Source organism: Alligator sinensis, unplaced genomic scaffold, assembly GCF_000455745.1.
Source record: "Alligator sinensis unplaced genomic scaffold, ASM45574v1 scaffold528_1, whole genome shotgun sequence".
Classification (NCBI taxonomy): Eukaryota; Metazoa; Chordata; order Crocodylia; family Alligatoridae; genus Alligator; species Alligator sinensis.
The window spans coordinates 5,902,203-5,921,453 of NW_005841846.1; the positions used below are offsets into that span (position 1 = coordinate 5,902,203).

Consider the following 19,251-nt stretch of genomic DNA (forward strand, 5'->3'; position numbering starts at 1 on the left):
TTTGGATCTATTCGTCATGCATCTGCTGATGCACGATAAAGTGCCATTGGCTTTTCTGATGGCTTCATCACACTGCCGACTCAGGTTCATCTTGGAGTCCACTTGGACTCCAAGATCCCTTTCCACTTCCGTGCCTCCAAGCAGGTCATTTCCTGAGCAGTAGGTATGCTGGTATTTTTCCTCCCTAGGTGCAACACTTTGCATTTCTCCTTGTTGAATTGCATTCTGTTGTTTTCTGCCCATATGTCCAACCTGTCCAGGTCTGCTTGTAGTTGTTCCCTGCCCTCCGGTGTGTCCACTTCTCCCCACAGTTTTGTGTCATCTGCAAACTTGGACAGAGTACACTTCACTCCCTCGTCCAAGTCGCTGATGAAGACATTGAAGAGTATTGGTTCAAGGACCGAGCCCTGCGGGACCCCACTGCCCACACCCTTCCAGGTCGATACTGACCCATCCACTATGACTCACTCTCTGGGTACGACCCTCTAGCCAATTCGCCACCCACCAGACTGTGTAGTCATCCGAGTCACAGCCTCTTAACTTGTTCACCAGTATGGTGTGGGATACCGTATCGAAGGCCTTCCTGAAGTCTAAGTAAACAACGTCAACCCCTACTCCTGCGTCCAGGTGTTTTGTAACCTGGTCATAAAAAGAGACTAGATTAGTCAGGCATGATCTACTTGCTACGAACCCGTGCTGGTTTCCCCTCAGCATAATTTTTCCTGCCGGGCTCTTGCAAATGTGAGCCTTGATAATTTTTTCAAAGACTTTGCCAAGGATGGAGGTGAGACTGACTGGCCTATAGTTGCCTGGGTCCTCCTTCCTCCCCTTCTTGAAAATGGGGACCACATTGGCCCTTTTCCAGTCCATTATATAAGCCTGTAGTACTGCATACATAATAATGAAAGCAGAAGCTCTGCATGCCCTCTACATGCATTTCCATGACATCTGTTGTGTCCATGGGACAAAAAACAGGAATTGCAATTTACATTTTATCAGAGAATCTCTGATCAAGTCACAACTGCTAACCTTCTCAAAACCTCAGCCTACAAATACTTTATGCATATTCATGATTTCATAAATATAAACTTAGACTCATAAAACTAAGTCTATGTGTAAGTGCTTAAAGGATCAGGGCCAGTGTGTGTTATCCTTGTACCCGGCACTCTTGTGTGGCAGCTCATAGCCATCTTAAAAACAGTGACAAATTATACCTCCAGTGGAACCGCTGCATAAATAAAATGACATAAACTCTAATGTTAGTGTTTGCTAGATTAGGCCATATGTAATTTTAATTTGCTAGAATGAATGTGAAGGGGTGAGAGAAAAATCAGACCTGTGATAGAAATCTGCAGGCATAATTTACCTAGGTTTCTCCCTGGGCTATCATGAAATACTGCACAAGGAATTAGAAACATAACTGACCATTGCTAAAGTAACAAGTTGATAGGAAAGTAAAATGCAGAGTTCACCTTGAACAAAATTTCCTCTGCGGTGGCAGCTTGATCTAGCTGTGAAGCAACTGGAGTGGGCATTTGTATAATTCAAGGTTGTCCAGCTTCTGAGTGGCTGAGGGTGGCAAGACCCCCAGCCACACACCATGTGGGCCACATACTCCTGAGCTCCATGCTGTGCAGGCTGCACACTGTGCCATGTAAGCCCCCCTGTTTTCAGTACAAAGGTCCCCACTGCACCATGTGAACCCCACCCCCAGTGTACCTCATGGGCCCCCAGTGTTTCATATGAGCTCATGCTGCACAATATGGACCCCCACCACACTGACTTGCCATGCCACAGAGGTATCCTGCATGCATGGACATGCTGCGCCCTGTGGCCTCTCCCTCCTGTTCCTGCTGCACAGTGGGCACTCCCACGCCACCATACCAGCACGGATGCCACATGGGGTCCATGGGTCCCTCCAAGTCCTCTGGCCATGATTCCTTCAGTCCCACAGGCTGCACTGCTCCACCCTGCCTCCTGGAGTGGGGACAGACAGCAGAACCCAGAGGAGTCAAGGGGAGCAGCGGGGACTCCAATGGTAACAGCAAGAAGTAAAAACGGAAACAGTGACTGCACCAGGAGTCCAGGGGTCACAATTTAATTCCTCAGAAGCTTCATGTAGCCTGTGGGCCACTAGTTGGGCAGCCTTGATTTAGATATTAAAATATTTGCTGACTGATTAGCTGTAAAAATCATGCAATTTGTCTTTGTTGGCTTAGTTGAAAAGTCCTGAAGCTGCATTGTGTCTAATAGCATAATTCTTACAGATTCTGGGTTTGTACTGCAGTGAAATCACATTCTTGTGAGACAGCTGCCAGATAGCTCCTTGTTTGAAAGATGTAGACAGGGAGAAATGTGTGTCAGGGCATGTATAAATAAGTTCTTTATACATTTTCACATGTATCTTCTTTTTCCCCCACAAGTTGTTCAAGATTATTAAGAACTTATTAAACAAACGCTCTCAAGCAATAGAAAAAGAGTTTGAAGACTTAGATGAAATGAACTCCCGGCGCCTCACTCAGGAGACTATGTACTTTCTCTTGAAGCGGTAAGGAGATTTGCTGGAGACTTCTTTCAAAATACAGGGCCAGATCCTCTCCAGGTGGTGATTTTCATGGAGCTGTGTTCCTTTCCATTAGCTGAGGACCTGGCTCAGAGGGATTTTTCCACCAAAGAATCAGTCATTTGTCATTGTATCCTCCTACTGTTTTTTGATTTAGACCTGAAGTCTTTACTCAGTAAAACTCCTGAATACATTGTGACCTCATTTGTAGTTTGCTGAGTAAGACTGTTAATATATGGCTAGTAAATACAATAACTTTCTACTTTTCCTCAAAATATGTATTATTGTTGTTGCTGCTGCTGTTAATCTCATTACATTTTTTTCTTTCAATGTTTTGAAGAAAGGTTTGACATCCAACCTGAAATAACTCGAGGTGAAATCCGCAGGCTGTGGGAAACTTTAATTACAAATCAGGATAACACCCTTGACTATCTGGAGTTCATCAGACACTTTGGCTACTCCCCCAGCTCTGCATGCTTTCCCAATGCCAAGATTAGTCCACCCAGAAAAGGAGACAGTAACCTCAGGTTGCGTTCTAAAAATCTCAGCTGCGATTCTGACATATTGGTGGACAGGGTGCGAGCAAAAGTAAGCTATTCTAGTTTAAAGAAGTTACGCACAAGGGCTTTACTTCCAATACTGTGTGTGCAGTTACATTCCTAACACTAATTGCTAAGTAGTGAATTAATTTCCAAAATAGGTACCTGGGTCCCAAACAGAGAGCTGCAAGCTTTTTTTCTTTAAAATACATGATGTGTCTTTTGTTATGTGTATTAAGAAAAAAGATACAATCAGCACTGTGGAATAGCCTCCTAACACAGAGTGTCCAATGGTGGGCAGTGGGCCACACATGACCCATGAGGGGTTAAGGTGCAGCCCCCGGGTTCCCCCTGTGCCAGGACTCCTCTAGGTTCCCCCCTCCCTCCTCCAGCTGCCACTTCCTGCCTCTGCCCCAGGGGTGGGGCAGTGTGGCACACTGCAAGGAGCTGAGGGTAAATCCAGTGCCCCATGCGGTGGGGTAGATTGTAACAGTACAGAGGGATCGTGCCCACATGGTATAGCAGTGGGGAGGTGCCTGTGTGGGTGTTCAGTGCAGTGGAGTGAGGGTTTGTCCACATGACCTGCAGGCCTGTGGCCTATGCCTCACCTAGCATGGCCTGAGTGGCATGAAGCCCCTGCTGGTACAGCCTCCTGGGTGGTTAGAAGCTGCCAGCCTTGACCTAGCAAAATGAGGCTGAATTTAAAGGAGAGAGCAGTACAGCAGATTTCTTTTTCTTTCCTAATCAAAGGGAACTAATGTGATATGGAAGTGGGAAGCAAATCATTGTCTCTCTATGCGCAGTATCTATTTGAAATGGGCTGTCAGGTTCCAGGTCTCTGTATGGAAATACAGTGCTGTTATGCTGACTCAAGATGGTAACTAAAGTATGAACCAAATAAATATGTAAGGATACATTTTCAAATTAATTTTTAAACTTTAAAATATTTACCTTATTTTTTCAAGAAAAAGGAAAAAAACATGTGTATGCAAGAGCAGAACTTGGCTACATCATTCCTTTTAAATATTGTCTTAGGTATGTAGCTATGCTAAGCGCCTTGTTACATATTCATTTTGGGTGGCTCCTAAAATTTTTAACCCCTGGATTATCTGCACATTAACATCTTCAAGTGATTTAAAGCATTTGTAATGCGGCTGAAAGTTACACCACTCCAGGGCAGGATTATCTGTTGATCCACATAACCCAGCCCCTATTCCATTAAATTGTGGCCACTCCTCATAGATGTGCCACTCATGTTGAAGGTGTAACTGCAAGCTAGCACTAAGTTGATCACCATTTGTATGGCTCGCAGTGTAACCTATAACAAAGCCCTAAGTGTAGAAACTGTATTGGAACAGATCTTCTCATTTATGCCACTGAGGTGGGTGGGGTTATTCTGAATATACAGACTTGTCACCAGGTACAGAAAATCTTACTGCTGACTCCACAACCTACTGCCTTTAGAACCAGTAAGCCTGCCAGAGGAAAAGAGCAGGAAATGCTGACTTCTGTGGGCATGTCTACACGTTCATTAATGCGCCATCATCGGTGCTACTGTGCATTATTGCAGATGAATGCTTTTTAGGTGAAGCTTAGTGCCCATTAGACTAATCTGTGCATTAGTGCATTAGCACAGTTTTGTCTGATGCGCTAATACACAGAATTAGTGCAATGGCCATTAAGTGTGTCATGTAGATGTGCCCTGCAAATTGCATGAGGACATGGCTGAGTAATGCTAGTCAGAGGACTGGGAATAGGTTCTGAACACAGCGAGATTTCAAATGTTTTGTTTCTCTAGGTGGAGTATTTATGGGATGTTCTCAAGAAGGAATTTGAAGAGCTGGATCCCCAGCATACAGGCTTTGTCACCAAAGAAGAATTTAAGGATATTTTGACTGAGCTGTGTGTGCACCTGAATGAATATGAATGTGAAATGCTGGGAAAGAAATTTGAAAGCGATGGGGATGGTTGGTGAGTTAAATCTGGAGAAAGGTTAAAATGAGCTGGTCTGTAATAATCTGTCCTTGATCAAAATGAAGCTATAACAAATGGTCTATAATACTGGACAGTATTAGCTGTGTTAAATGTTGTAGGTGGCCCTATGGATTAATGCACCCCTTAAGACAGAAAATTCGTGCTTAGGTTCCTTGAATTCCTTGTTCTAGTTCCAACTGGGTGTTTCTTCCAAACTGCAAAACCTAAGATTCACAATTTCAAGGAATGTGCAATGTCTGCTGAAAAGCCATTCAGAGGTGAATTGGTTTAGCAATTCAGGCATTGGCTGTACTGGTAGGGTTCTTTTAATAAATTTGTCCAGCTCCTGCATTACCTGTATAATGGCTAAGTTCTAGCCAGTGTTCTTAGTGCATCACTACTGAGCAGCAACCTGCATCTAAAACATAATATTTTTTAAAAAGAAAAAGCAATATTGTTATTTCATCATGAAGCCTTTTGTGGCCTGTGTATCAAAGTCTACTTTTTCTTCAAAATGTATTCCTTTTAGAGGAAAGAGAAGGAGCCTCCAGAAAAGGTCTGCCGTAGTTTTAAAATCAGAGCAGACAGAACACTTGGCCTGAATAAAATAAATCCCAGGAATCTGAATATCTAAGCCATGTTTTGCACTCCATGGTGCACGACAAAATTCTCCTTTGGATTGGTTCAATAATTCTAACTCCCTATCCGTAAAGTGTCATTTCTCCTCTCACTGCAGTTTCAGGGTTAATACTCAATTGCAGTGATTCTCAACCAGATTGTCTTGAGATCCTTTTATGAGTGATGCAGGGTGCTGCACAATACTAGCACTGTTAGCTGTGCAAATACTATAATTCATAAAATAAACCCAATGATTTCAAGTAGGAATCCATATTATCAAAAATATTGTGATTTGTTCTGGTTTTCCTGAGTTCTTTACAACAGAAGAATTGCTCTATTATTTTTTCTGTATTTAAAAAATGAGTGAAAGCTAAGCACTGGCATTTTCCAAGGGGTGCCTTGAGTCTAACAAGGTTGAGAATCACCAGACTAGAGGTGATTCACAGTTTTTGTGGGTATAGTTGTATAGATGTGTCCATAGAGGCAAATTCTGCTATTGTAGATATAATTTATATCAGCAGAAGAGTGTTTTGGCCTGTATAATTTATGCTAGATCCCTGAGCAAAATAAACTACACCTGCAAGAGTCCCTTAATGCCAATAGATCTGCAGCAACACTCAGGCTTTTGCTAGTATTGAAAAACCCCACTCATCTAACACTTCTATCCCAGTAAAAGTGTTTAATATTTAGTCTAGTTTGCTACTATTTCACTCTCTGATTACAGACTCACAAGACCTATTGGTTACATTCTCATTTTTAATGCTAACTAAACATTTTTATTCTTAGCTAAAATAATCTTACATTTTAGAAATACAAAAAAATGTTATTTAAAAATCTGCCAGATGAAACAATGGACAATCCCATGAATTGTCATCAAATTGTGTGTCATATTTTCCACTGTTACACTGTTATATACAGGTACAACTTTATGCCTGACTTTTGTGCTAAAAATCACTTCTTTAGGTTTCCTTAGAATCATAGAATCACAGAAAATTAGAGTTGGAAGGAGGTCATCTAATCCAACCCCCTGCTCAAAGCAGGACCATCTCCAGCTATATCAACCTATCCCCAAACTATATCAAACCCTTGTTGTTGGGTTTTGCCCTGTATATAAGCAATGACTTATATTGTTATGAGTCAACAAATGAATACTGTTATGGGCAGATATTGATTGGCCATGTGTAGAGTTGGTTAAAAATTGAAATTTAGAATTTCCCATGAAATGAAAAAAAATTTGTTCATTTTATAATGAAAATAGGTGTTTTGAAATGCTCATGGAAGGGAAATTATAGATAATATTTTATTTAAAAATTATTAAACAAAATTGACACCTTCTGTGTTCCCAGCACTCTCAACCCAGAGGGCTCTCTGAAAGACTGAAAGAGAGCTAGGAACTGATGAGACCTGAGAATGATTGATTGCTAAACCATGAGTTTCAGAGGGTGGGAGCTAGGGTTCCTAAAGCCTTCTGACTCTGCAGCAGTGAGTCTGGAAACCTGCAGGTTCATAGCTTTGAAAAAATCTGCATGGCTGAATCACCCTGAAACGGGGACCCTGGCCACAGGGTGAAGTCTGCTTGGCAAAGCCATGGACCTTGGAAGACTGGGTTTCCCAGCAGCCTGGCAAGTGACCTTCTAGGGAACCCTGTAGGTTTCTGAGAGAAACCAATCTGTGGTCTACTGGAAGTTCATCAAAACTGGAACATTTCTGCAGAACACGTTGGTTTCAGTGATGAGCATTTTACAGTGAAGAATGTTCAGTTGAAAAATTTCCAGCCAGCTCTAGCTGCACATGTGTTGAAGATGATGGAAAATTTGGAACATAGAATTATGTAATAATTCTTAAACTGATCTGTTTTTGTTTTCCTTTTTGGTTTATTTAAGTGTTTCATACTTGGAGTTTCTGAAGCCCTTTGCTTTACGGAGACAAAGGTGGAAGAATGGGAATAACATGGCTGCTGTTATGAAGGCATCTCAAGATGAGATAGACCAATCCCAGATGGGAATGCAGACATCAGAGCTGGGCAGTTTGACAAGTAGACTGCGAGAAAAAGTAGGTGGCTGTCATATGCTGTGTGGCTAGTTGAATTACTGTAAATTGTGTTTCCTAGAGAGAAATAGTGTGAATTCTTCTCAATAATGAATTGCTTATATATTAGATCTAAAAGTGCATAATCATCTGTACTACAACCTAAGGCTAATGTACCTACCAGCTGATAGCCAGACATTAAAACACACTCAGCAAACCATCAACAGTGCCTGGTATAGTGACTGTACTTGTTATGTCTGCAGATTGTATGACTATACCAAGGGTGGATTCCTTGTTCTCCACAGGCAACAGACTTATGAGATGAAGGGGAAATTCTTTTTTGTCTGAGTCTGTATGATGAAAGAGAAACTTATCTTGTCTTAATGTTGGCTTTCTAGTTTCCCATGGACTTTGTTGGTCCCTTAGAAATATCTAAGATAGTTAAGATAGATAGTTTAGTAGGCAAACATAGGTCACCTGCACCTATACATACATAATATTTTACTAGTAGGCAGACCTTTCAAATTTGAGGATGTACCACTATTATTCATTCCTAAGCATATTTTCCTTTGACATAATCCTACACAACACCTTACTGGAACTTGCACTTGTCTAGAATGAAATGACACTGGCAAAGAAAAATAAAAGAAAAAAGCATAGTGATAAGCGCAGGAGGAGGAAGTGCCAGTGACAGCATCTCCAGTGAAGGTTCCAAACTATTCAGGAAGTGTTCCAAGCCACTCGTTAGCAGCACAAGTAGGAGAAACTCCCCTTGACAATGACTTTCCATTGTGCTTTTGTGAGAGCCAATTATAGCTGCGTTCAGAGCTCAAGATCCTTACACTTGAGTGTCTAAAGTTATATTTCTAAGTCTTTATTTAGGTACTTGAACAGCTGATTTTAATTTTCAAATGTGTTGGAAGAACAGAAATCTCTTTGGCTTTAATGAGATAAGTGGAAACCCCAAAATTTTGAAAATGAGACCATTTATTTAGATCCCTAACTATTGATATGGGAGACTAAACTCCAGACCACCATTTTTGAAAATCTTTGTTTTAATGTTGTTAAAGCGTGTTGAACTCCTTGGTTGAAAGAAGCTATCAAAGATCAAATTACTATTACAGCTTATGATGTAATACATTATGAGCTAGTGACGAACCTTGCTGGTGTGCTTTCCCATTGTGAATGTGCAGGTATATGCAGTAAAACAGACTGCAGCATAACCTCACAGTTTCGTAGTTCAGATGAAACACCAGAAAGGTCATTGTGCCCTCACATAGTTTGTTTATTATTTCTCTGCAGTAATTCAAATCATTTGCTTTTTTTTCTAGTTACGAGGGGACTGGAAGACCCTTCGAAGAGCCTTTAGGAAGCTTGATGCTGACAGCAGTGGTTACCTTTCTCTACCAGAATTCAGATCTGTCCTGAAGCTGTGCAACCTTCTGGTAGATGAGGATGAGATTTATCACATTCTGTCTAAATACGATCCCAACCTGGATGGGAGAATTGATTATAAGTCCTTTTTGGAGGAAACTTGTAAAAAAGGGAAACCACCTGCAGCCAAAAAATCCTCTGTAAGCCCACCATAAAATAATATAGAATATCCCTGTGACTAGGAGAAGAATGACATCTGCATGCTCCCAGCTGCTTATCCTTCCAGCTGTTTGCTTCTCTTTGGGGTGTGCATCTTTGCTTTGTGTCTTTTGGCTACTTATTACTTGCCCACTGTATTGTAAGTTGTTTTGTAGGGGGATAATAGAAGCATATTCTGAGAGAAGAGAGCCAAGCTGAGTATAACACAATTACTGTACTATATTTAAAACACAATCCACTCTGTTACTAAGGAAACTAACATTCTGAAAAGGAGAGGCAATGATGCAGCATAGAGAGATGCAAATAATTTTTTTTTTAGAAAATGAAATATTCAGTGAGATGCAGGGTGGATTTTTGCTGCTTAGGACTCCACGACAATGGTAGAGAGTTCCTTTGACCTTATCAGGAGTTGGATCAGATCCTATGTAGGCATTTAGCCAGAATTTGGCCCTTAATGTAAACATGGATTTCCATCCTTTTCTTCTTCCTAAAGGAATATTTTTATCCATAGATTACAGGGAATAGGGGTCAATTCTGTGGCTGCTCTGCTCTGCTTCACTTCTCTGTCACAGCAGTTGTACCTTTAAGATCAAGTTATTTGCCACTTCACTTTTGTGGCATAAAGACATTTTTATGAGCATATGAGTGAACAGTTGAGTCGGTTAAATAAATAAATGGAACCATTAAAATGTATATTATTTGCCTAGTCCAGTATACAGGAGCAAATTATCTAACTTCATTACAGATCCTCCTCATGCAGATGAGCACAGGTCCACTGATTGCAATGAAACTTGGCCAGCTTTCACTAGCTGTGGATATGACCCAGTTTGTCTGCATAAACAAAATGCCAAAAGGAAGGAGCCCTCTTTGGTTGCTTCTACATACTTTCTTCCCTTGGGCCACTCACTTTAGATCCACGATAAAAACATATGCCCTTTATTATCTTGGAAGACAATCACAAGCTTGTGTTAAACTTTTGCTGTATATGTACTTGGGCACCTTAGAAGAAAAGATTAACTTCTGTTGTAGCTCCTGTTCCAAATACTTTCCCCCCTTGACATCTGATATCAAACAGTATTTTCACAGTTTTAAATAATAAAGCTGTTGAGAAAGCACTTTTGCTGGCTTAAAAAAGCTGAAGGAAAAACTTCTACATGGTAAAAAAAAAAAAGTTTAGAGTGCAGAACATGAACAGCTATTATTACACCCTGGTTTAATCTACATTGGAGTATGCAAAAATCAGACAAATGTGATTTCTTTAGTACTATCTAATAATTTTGAATTCTGTTACATGTAATGTAATATGCTAGGTTTTATGAAGATGATCGGTTGTCTTTTTAAATGAAATTTTAACTAAAAAATGGCTGTATAAAAAATGTTTTGTCACTGTTTGTTCTATCTTACTGATTTCTGACAACATTCTCTTAGTTTACAAGTTGGGAAAAAAAGTTTTGATTGTTTGTTTCTTTAACAGATTCCATTCCTTAACACTCCACCTGGGGTTTGATAGTCAAGCTGCATCATTGGCTTCTCACATCTCTATGATGATAAAATTCTGTAGGGCAAATTGTACGGCAGCTATATGTGTGTAACTCCACTATGTCCAATGGTATTGAACACCTGTAACTGATATACCTTAATGAAACCATGTAAAGGTAATTCAACTGAGAGAAAATTTGGGGCCTGGAAAAAGAATTCAGTGTTTGATCCAATAAAAGACTTAGGCACTTACAAGTTAGGTGCTACAGTGCCTAACTTTTAGATGTCAACCCTCCAGAATGGGATCCAAAACCCTGAATTGGGTGCAAAGCCTTCCTATACAGTGTACAGCAGTGCATCTGAATGGGACTGAGTAGTCCAAATAGCTGACTACTGAGCTGCCCACAGGTAGGCAGTAGGGAATTCTACAGAGAGGGCTGGGTCTTAAACTCTGCCTTTCTCCGAAGATTAGGCATCTTCCTGCATCTCTTTCTCAAGTGCTCCATCCATGTAGGATCATCTCCTAAAGGGGAGGCACTTTCATCTGTTTCAAAGGACCAAGGACTTATTTTCTTTTAAAAATACTGGTAATCCTGCCCCCCGCTTATATAATATTCTACTGGTTAAAGCAGTTGCCTCAGAAGTAGGAGAGCTGGGTTCCAGACTCCCTTCAGCTTTGAGCCAGTTCAAAACCATATATCCTAGTTACCAATAAAATGTCCTAAACACCACGCTCTGGACCAGCTTAGATGAAGGCACTTTCTTTCTCTCTAGGTTGAAACTGTGTCACTGCAGCACAGAATTCAAGATAGATGGGGCCAGAGGGAGAACTCAAGGGGGGCATGTTTCTATAGCCTATTTATTAGCAGTAGTCAGCTGGGAAGGGCAATCCTGGAGTCCAGGGACTGTTTCTGTATCTTATCCCATGACTGTTTAATTTAAAATACAGAAATCACCCCTGAGTGCCCTCACTACTAGCTACAGAGGCATGCTCCCTCTTATATTCTTTTCCTCTGGCACCATGAATCTACATGCATTTGCTATGTGGCTGTACAATTTCAACAAGAAGAGTGAAGAGAATCTACTTTCCAGCCTTGGCTATCGTCTGATCCTTTGGGCACTTTTATGTGAAGTAGAGATGGGGATTTGATCCCTCTAGACTAAACAAGGCCTATATTCAAGTCTCCCATTTCCTGGGTAAATGCTTTAGCTATGAGGCTATTACATGAAAAGTCAGCATCACCATGGCTACTACATAGTAGGAAAAAGTGGTTATATCTATTCTGTGAGGAGCTTGATCCTGTGAGTGTGTCAGGTATGCTTTGAGCCTGCCTACCAGGCTACATCCTTTGCGAGACATAGGCAGAGGAACACGTAGTTTCTGTATCCCAATTGGACTTGATCAGGATATAGGTGCTGAGTTGCTCAGATTGGAGCAGTTCTAAGCATACAGGGCACATCTAGACAAGGTGCTTTACTGCTCAGTAGAGCTAACTGCTGCAGTGTCTGCATCTACATGTGCAGATGCTTACTGCGCAGTAATTGGCTTTAATCCTAAGTAAATTTGCTACCTACAAATGCAAGTAGCAAATTTTCTCAGAATTAGTAACTGTGCAATAGCGCACATGTAGGCCCCTGACTGGGAGCAAATGTGCTCCCAGTCAGCTGGGTAGCAGGGGTGGGAGATTGCAGGGGGGCAGCAGTGGGCGGAGGCATGCCACTGACCTGTCCTGGTCAAGAGCAGGTCCCAGGCCTGTGCCCTGATCAGATGATTGAGGCACGGGGCTTGAAAAGAGCTGCAGGGGTGGAGCAGGTCCCAGCTGCCTGCCCCAAACGCCAGTGGGCAGCTAGCAGTGAGTCCCCGGCTGGGTGGGGAATCCCCGCCCAGCTGGGGGCTCTCTGCTAACTGCCTCACTAGGGATCAGGGTAGGGGGCTGGGACCTGCCCGCGATCAGGGAGTTGGGTCCAGAACCTCCCTACTGCCAGGGCAGGGGGACATTGTCCTCATCCCAGGAGCAGGCAGCCCTCCAGTGGCAGGGAGCAATGTCCCAGCCCCCACCAGGAGACAGCTGTCTCCTGGCCTGGTGCTCCCTGCCAGCCCCTGGGCTAGCACCAAGGGGGAACCTAGAACTCCCCCTGGCTGCTGCAAGGGGCTGGTGGTGTAGGGCCAGCGGGGGTGAGAGCAGATTGCTGCCAGGAGCAGCAAATCTGCTCCCAAGACCTTGCACATTGCTTGGGAACATTTACTCGCAAGTAAACTGCTCCCAGGTCAAATTCATGTGTAGACACACTCACACGGAAGCAAAACTCCAGGCACATTGAGAACTTCAGAGTGAAACAGTGAGGCACCAAATGAGTTTGGACGTCGTCAGGGTTAGATGGCAGCTGAGTAGAGATTTTTTTGGATCACAGTTATTTACTGCAGTGCCTCAATTCCACCTTTGTTCTGGTTTAGATTCTTAAGTCCTTTATTGAAACTAACCCTTACATAACAATTCAGTCTGCAGCACGTGTTGATTCTGCAGTTACACCCCAGGGAATTATGCAACTATGCACCTGAGCAATTTTGCTCATAAAACATATGACTGCACATAATTGCATAATTTAACCCAGGCAGGCTCTGTGCCTCCACCCCCATGGGGCTCCTAGCACTCCAGTTGGGAGCCCCAGATGATGGCACTGAGAATGGTGGTGCATGACTGGACAGCTGGTGAGTGGGGAGGGGAGATCCTGGCTGCAGAAGAGGGGCCTGGGGTTTGTGGGTGGGCATGTGAGTGTGTGTGTGTTGGTGTGGGGCTTGTGGGTGGGTATGGGCCCCCATGCCCCACCAATGGTGCATAGCCCCTGCTGCTGCTGGTGATAGCAGCAGCAGCAGGCAGTAGACCCTTGCGGTGCTTGTGGCTGCAGAAGGCAAAGCCCCTGGCAATGCACAGCTCTGGCTGAATCCTGGGGCTTCACATGGTGGTACCAAGCTAGCATACCTTCAACCCAGACCTGTTGGTGTATGCCTTCGACTCAGGCTGGCTCTGTACCAGCCCTTGGGGCTTGCAGCACTGCAGGTAGGAGCCATGCAGCATCGAGTTGGGCTGGCCAGCTCCATGTCTCCATTAGTGGCTTCCAGCACTCCAGCGGGAAGCTGCACATGGAGGCATGGAGACTGCCAGGCCTGCTGGTGCACAGGTTCTGCTTGCAGTGCTACAAATCCCATGTACTGCCACAGAGCCAGCTTGGTCTGGTCTGAAGGTGTGCACCAGCAGGCCAGGCTGGGCCAGCTGTGTGCCATTATATACAGCCCCTGAGACTCAGTGCATAATTTTGAATTTTTCTGCACCTAATTCCCTGGTGTGTATGTAGTGCTCACAAGAATAAGAAGTTGTAAAAGATGTGACATTTGACAGTAGAAGGATCAGATGTAAGACTAATTAAACACCAGGGGCCAGAGATATGGCTGGTCTAAAATATCCTAACATGAAACTATGCCAGCTTACACTAGCTGAGACTCTGGCCCTAGGAGCATATTTGTTGAGTAGACAATGGTTCTGATTCCACACTGAGCTTCCTGCACTGGAGCAAAGCTCCTTGAATGAAGGTGCCTGATCCTTTTCTTTTTTTTTTTTACACATTTATTAACCAAACTAGGATTGCACTTCAAGGTTTAATATCATTTAATAATGATCAATTAAATTACCTTTAATTTTTTCAGTAGATATGTAAAATATGTGTATTTTTGTTAAAAAACCCATTTATATTTAATCTAACCATGCTAATTTTATACAAGATGAGGTACCATGCATGATGAAATACCATGCATGTTTAAAGGTTTTGTATTGTTGTAACTTAAGGGTTTGTTTTACAGGATGAACCTGGATGTGAAGTTCTGAGGTTTGATCACAATGAACTTTCTAAATAAAGTCTCTTTCTTCACATTTGGCTCTTCAGTTTAATCCAATTGCATTCATCTCTCAGTGCAGCATGTAGGTCAGTATGAAATACACCCGACTGTACCTTGTACATATTGCTCTGAAAATACATCTGATGCATTTTACCACCATTATATGCTCTCTAATAAAAGAGAAGCGAGACTGTTGTTTCTGAAGCAGCCTTGACTGTCTTAGTAGTTCTGGATGTGGGTTTTCTAGAAATGGACAAATGGTAAGGGAAAAAATATGTCCCTATTTAAACCAGTCATCTTTGGGTTAGACAAACTAGTTGTAAACATTGCAAGATTAGGTTCTGCAGCTAATATATGATGCATAAGTAAACTGTTGGCCACAAAGACCAGTTCAAGGAAACTGCCTTGTGAGCAGAGTATATCTATTCCAAGAGCCCAGGTGCATAGTACAGTATAGTACAGTCCAGTCCAGTACAGACTCTTCTTGGAAGCAGCTGATATCTTCCACCTTCTGCCTGTCCAGGATACAGGGAGGCATTTTTAAAGCACTTCTTACTATAATCTCTGTTGGTTTGTCTTGGAGAATGAGATAGCAAGAGAAAAAGTAAGGTTGTAGCACTAGCTTAGAACCATGCTCAGTTTCTTTGCTCTGATACACATTTCTTGTGTGACTCTGGGCAATCAATTTAGGTCAAGATACTCATGGCTATTTGGCTTGTTAACTCTTCTTGACCACAGACATAATCTCTCTGTCTCAGTCTCCAGTCTTTAAAATGGGTCTAATGGCACTATCACATCACACAATAATATTGTAATGATTAATATGTAAATAAAAAAGTGAAGTGCTTGGATGCTGTAGCCTGGGGTCTCATGTAAACCAGCCAAAACACTGGCATTCAGATATCATTTACAGAACTCAGAATGGAAGAAAAGGCTGAGTTTGGATAATGCATGGTGGAATTTAATTTCAATAGTGAAATGGGGTCATAGTGCCCATTCTCCCAGCCTTCTGATGGCATTGCTTGTTTAGGATGTAAGTATTTCAAGGTAGCAAATGGGTTTGCATGGACCTAAACATATGGGGCCCTTATCTTAAGCCCATGGTGACCGTTAGATGCCACCATGATACTAAAACTGCTACTAAATTAGTGGTTTGGAGATGGCTGAGACAACACAATGCCGCAGAGATAACCAGTGACTCTCTATTGCTTGAATAAATAATCAACAAAGATTGCTCACCAGGTATGAAACTGTCGGATTGCATTTTGGCACCCATCATCTGTAAAATGGATCTTTGCCTTGTACATTCATACCTTGTGGATAACGGATAAGCAAAGCTGCTGAGAAATTACTACTATATAAAACTGGCTTGAGAGGTAAATGAAAAACTTGGTTTTAATATACCTGAGACTGGACTGAGGACAGGGAAGGCAAGAAGAGCTGAACTAATAGGAGCAAAAGGATGGGAAAAGTAAAAGGACAATACAGGGGCTGGAAAAGGGAGAGGAGGGAGAGTTAAAAAGGGGAAGACACAGAGAGCTAGAAAGAGTGGGGCTATCAGCTGAGGAAAAGGAGAGGGACATGACTGAGGCAAAGAATTAGTCACTGCCATTTTTAACCCAGCAGATGAAACATGGCAATGTTTTGCAGAAAAAGTCCTTAGATGTATCAGCTGGAGCAAATACAGTATGTTGAGTTGTCATATCACAAAGCAAACATTAATAAACAAGCATATCAGCTGGGGAGTGAACAGTACCTAGACGTGTCCTTCATTTGCAAACAATATTATCCAGCTCCTGTATGCTTTGATCTAATGTGTTTGTGTTTCTCTCAGGTGTTCTCAGAAATGTCCAGAGTTCCTTCTCTGAACATGAAGATATCCAGAAACTGAGATTAAAATCACTGGACTATCATCAAAATATTCATACCTCAGCAAGTAGAAAATGGCTGGACAGTGATATGTGAACTACTGTAACATTGCCAAAAACGGAAGGAGAGAACTCTGTATGATCCATGAACACTAGGGCAGTGTCCTTTGATACCAGAGAGGGTAAAGCAAGTGAGTGATTGATTCATCCTGCTTCTGAATGCATAAACCACAGTCTCACGTTATTATTACAAATAAGGGGTCCCTGGAGTTTAAAAAGGTTGAGAAGCACTGACCTAGATAAAAAAAAGGGCATCATATCATACCTTTAAAGCAGGAGCGACCAACCTGAGGTACATATGTCACAAGTGGCATGGGCAGGCTCTGTATGTGGCACATGGCAGGCTGGGGTGGGGTCAGGAAACTGAAAACAGCAGCATATTAGGCAGGAGAAGAGGATCAGAGTTGCACTTGGGGAAGGGGCAGAGCTTGATTTTGGCATGCCTCCCAAAAGGATTGGCTTCACTGCCTTAAAGGTCCCACTGCTGCATGGACTCCTGCACAAGAAGAAGTCTGCATGGAAGTGTCAAGATGCTTTGGGAGCATGTGCGCTGTGGGGGTATGTGTGTCTCAGGACATATGAGAGATGTCAGAGTGGGATGTGACTATGAGGAACAAGACTGTGTATGTACCAATGTAGTGTCTTTGGGCATGTCTGGGTGGTGTTTCCATATGTGCCATGGGAATATGTATGTGAGAGAGAGGTGGTTATCTGTGTGCCCTGAGAATGTGACAATGTATGAGGGAACAGGGGGCACACATGTTGGTATGTGTTGATATCCCCCTATGCACCACAGGAATGTGTGTGGCTGTTTCTGCAGGTTCCTTTTGTGTGCACAAGGCAGGAAAGCATGCATGTGCCTATGTGCCGGCTCTGTGTGCCATGGGAGAACATCAGTGTCTTGGTGATGCCTTCATGTGTGCCAGGCTCAGAAGAGTGCCTGCCTGTGCCTGCACACTGTGCACTCCATGCTTGGCAGAGGGCACCCAGCAACCTCCTTGCTAAAACCTGCTGCACGCCCATTCTGGGGGTGGGGGAAATGCAGGGTGGGGGCGTGGGGCTGAGCGCACAGCAGAGTGCAGAGCGCGGGGCGGTGTTTGCTCAATAACGCATGAGAGCACAAGTGAGCTCTGTATTAAGAAGACTGCTGGACGTGGGCTGGAGGCCTCCTCTGAGGCAGAGTCAAGGGGATGGCTCGCCCAGGCTCTGGCAAGGAGCTTTGTTCCTCATGCCTGTGGAGAGAACCTTTGATTTCATGGGGCTGATTATGTTTATCCTTGCCTACTCAAGGATGAAGCCCAAGAAACAAGAGGCTGTCCTTTTCAGAGGCTCCACAATGGGTCATCTCCAGCACAAACCACTGGGAGCTTTTCCTAGGCTTTAGTAGGGGCTTTCTTGGAAACCAGGGCTATACAACTCATTTAAAGAGAGAGCGTGGGGAAAGAGGGGGTATGAAGCCAGGCACTGGGGACAAGGGGAAAATGCCTTGAATTCACAGTCTTGTCCTGATCAATCCCCTCCTCTGCCTGAGCCAAGGTTATGCAGCTCCTGGGCAGCCAGGCTGGCTCGAGGTTTTGGGGTTTGTGGCTTTGGGGGAGAGGTTTCAGACACAGAGAGACTCAGAGAGGGAGAAGAGGTGGGGGTGGGGAGAGACTTTTATCCTAGAGTCATTGTCAAGCCAGAGCAGGGTTTATCTTTTACAGTGAAATGAAATAAAATCCAAGACCAGCAACATGTGAAGTACAAAGACTGTCATGGGCCAATGCAAGTTTGCAAAATTATATGTAAATGACCCCAGGTTTGACCATGGTGGCCTGGTGCTAATCCCAGAAAGAAAATCTATTTAGCAGGGGAGAAAAGGGGGGAGGCTAATTTGGTTAAGGGATCAAAATGTTGAATATATTAATGTTATATTTCCAGGAAAATACTATATCTTGAAATGCTTTAATGCAAGAGGGGATTCAGGGCAGGTTAATGCTCACAGAACAAATAATAATAAATAAGTAGTGTAAGACTTGCTTCATAATCTGCTGGTGAAACTGAATGTAGGATGTGTATTTTCATAAGAATCACCAGACATCCTTCTGGTGCTGAATACACTAGGATTCTGCCAGATTGCCTTGTGAGAGATGCATTTAGATATAGCTACTCGTCCCTCTGCCCTTGCTTGGATTTAAGGTCTCAGCTCTCTCTCGAGGAAATAGCGATTTCCCCTTCTCGCAGTCCCCGGGTACGTGACCTCGGCCGTGTGGAGGCGAAGGAGCCAGCTTCTCTGTGTTGACAGTCTAAGCGGAAGACCCCGCTCTACTTTCTAAGCATTGTCATGAAGATCTTTTTGTGTGTGTCTGCGAATAAAGGAGCTGCTGGTTTACAAATTGCGGGGCAGCCCATCCCATGACCTCGGTAAACAAGCCGGGGCAGGTCTCCCTGCAGCCTGCGCTTGGCTGGCCGTCCCAGGGCAGAGCGGCAGGGCGACCGCCTGCTTCCCCGGGCACCCCGCGGCTCTGCGCTCCGACACGGCTCAGCTCTGCGGCGTTGCTGCCCGGAGACCGTCCGCGTCCAGAGGCCGCTCGGGCCTCCGAGGGGCGCTCGTCTCCCGGACCCGCCGGCCCGCGGCTCGCCCAGGGGCGGGAGCAG

At 43.5% G+C, this 19,251-nt stretch overlaps 2 protein-coding genes across 2 annotated transcripts in view; one reads left to right on the top strand and one right to left on the bottom strand.

Moving 5' to 3' along the window:
* The window catches only part of LOC102371355 (EF-hand calcium-binding domain-containing protein 6-like), a 123,597-nt gene extending 111,177 nt beyond the window's left edge, over window positions 1-12,420 (top strand). The window contains exons 14-18 of the mRNA XM_025208060.1: window positions 2,424-2,548; window positions 2,908-3,151; window positions 4,901-5,073; window positions 7,578-7,746; window positions 9,054-12,420. Of these exons, the coding sequence (XP_025063845.1) occupies window positions 2,424-2,548; window positions 2,908-3,151; window positions 4,901-5,073; window positions 7,578-7,746; window positions 9,054-9,311 (969 nt within the window). The 3' untranslated portion in view covers window positions 9,312-12,420. The remainder of the gene's footprint in view (window positions 1-2,423; window positions 2,549-2,907; window positions 3,152-4,900; window positions 5,074-7,577; window positions 7,747-9,053) is intronic.
* Window positions 12,421-17,732: 5,312 nt separating this feature from the next.
* The window catches only part of HELT (helt bHLH transcription factor), a 2,938-nt gene continuing 1,419 nt past the window's right edge, over window positions 17,733-19,251 (bottom strand). The window contains exon 4 of the mRNA XM_025208105.1: window positions 17,733-18,959. Coding sequence (XP_025063890.1) covers window positions 18,919-18,959 — 41 coding nt within the window. The 3' untranslated portion in view covers window positions 17,733-18,918. The remainder of the gene's footprint in view (window positions 18,960-19,251) is intronic.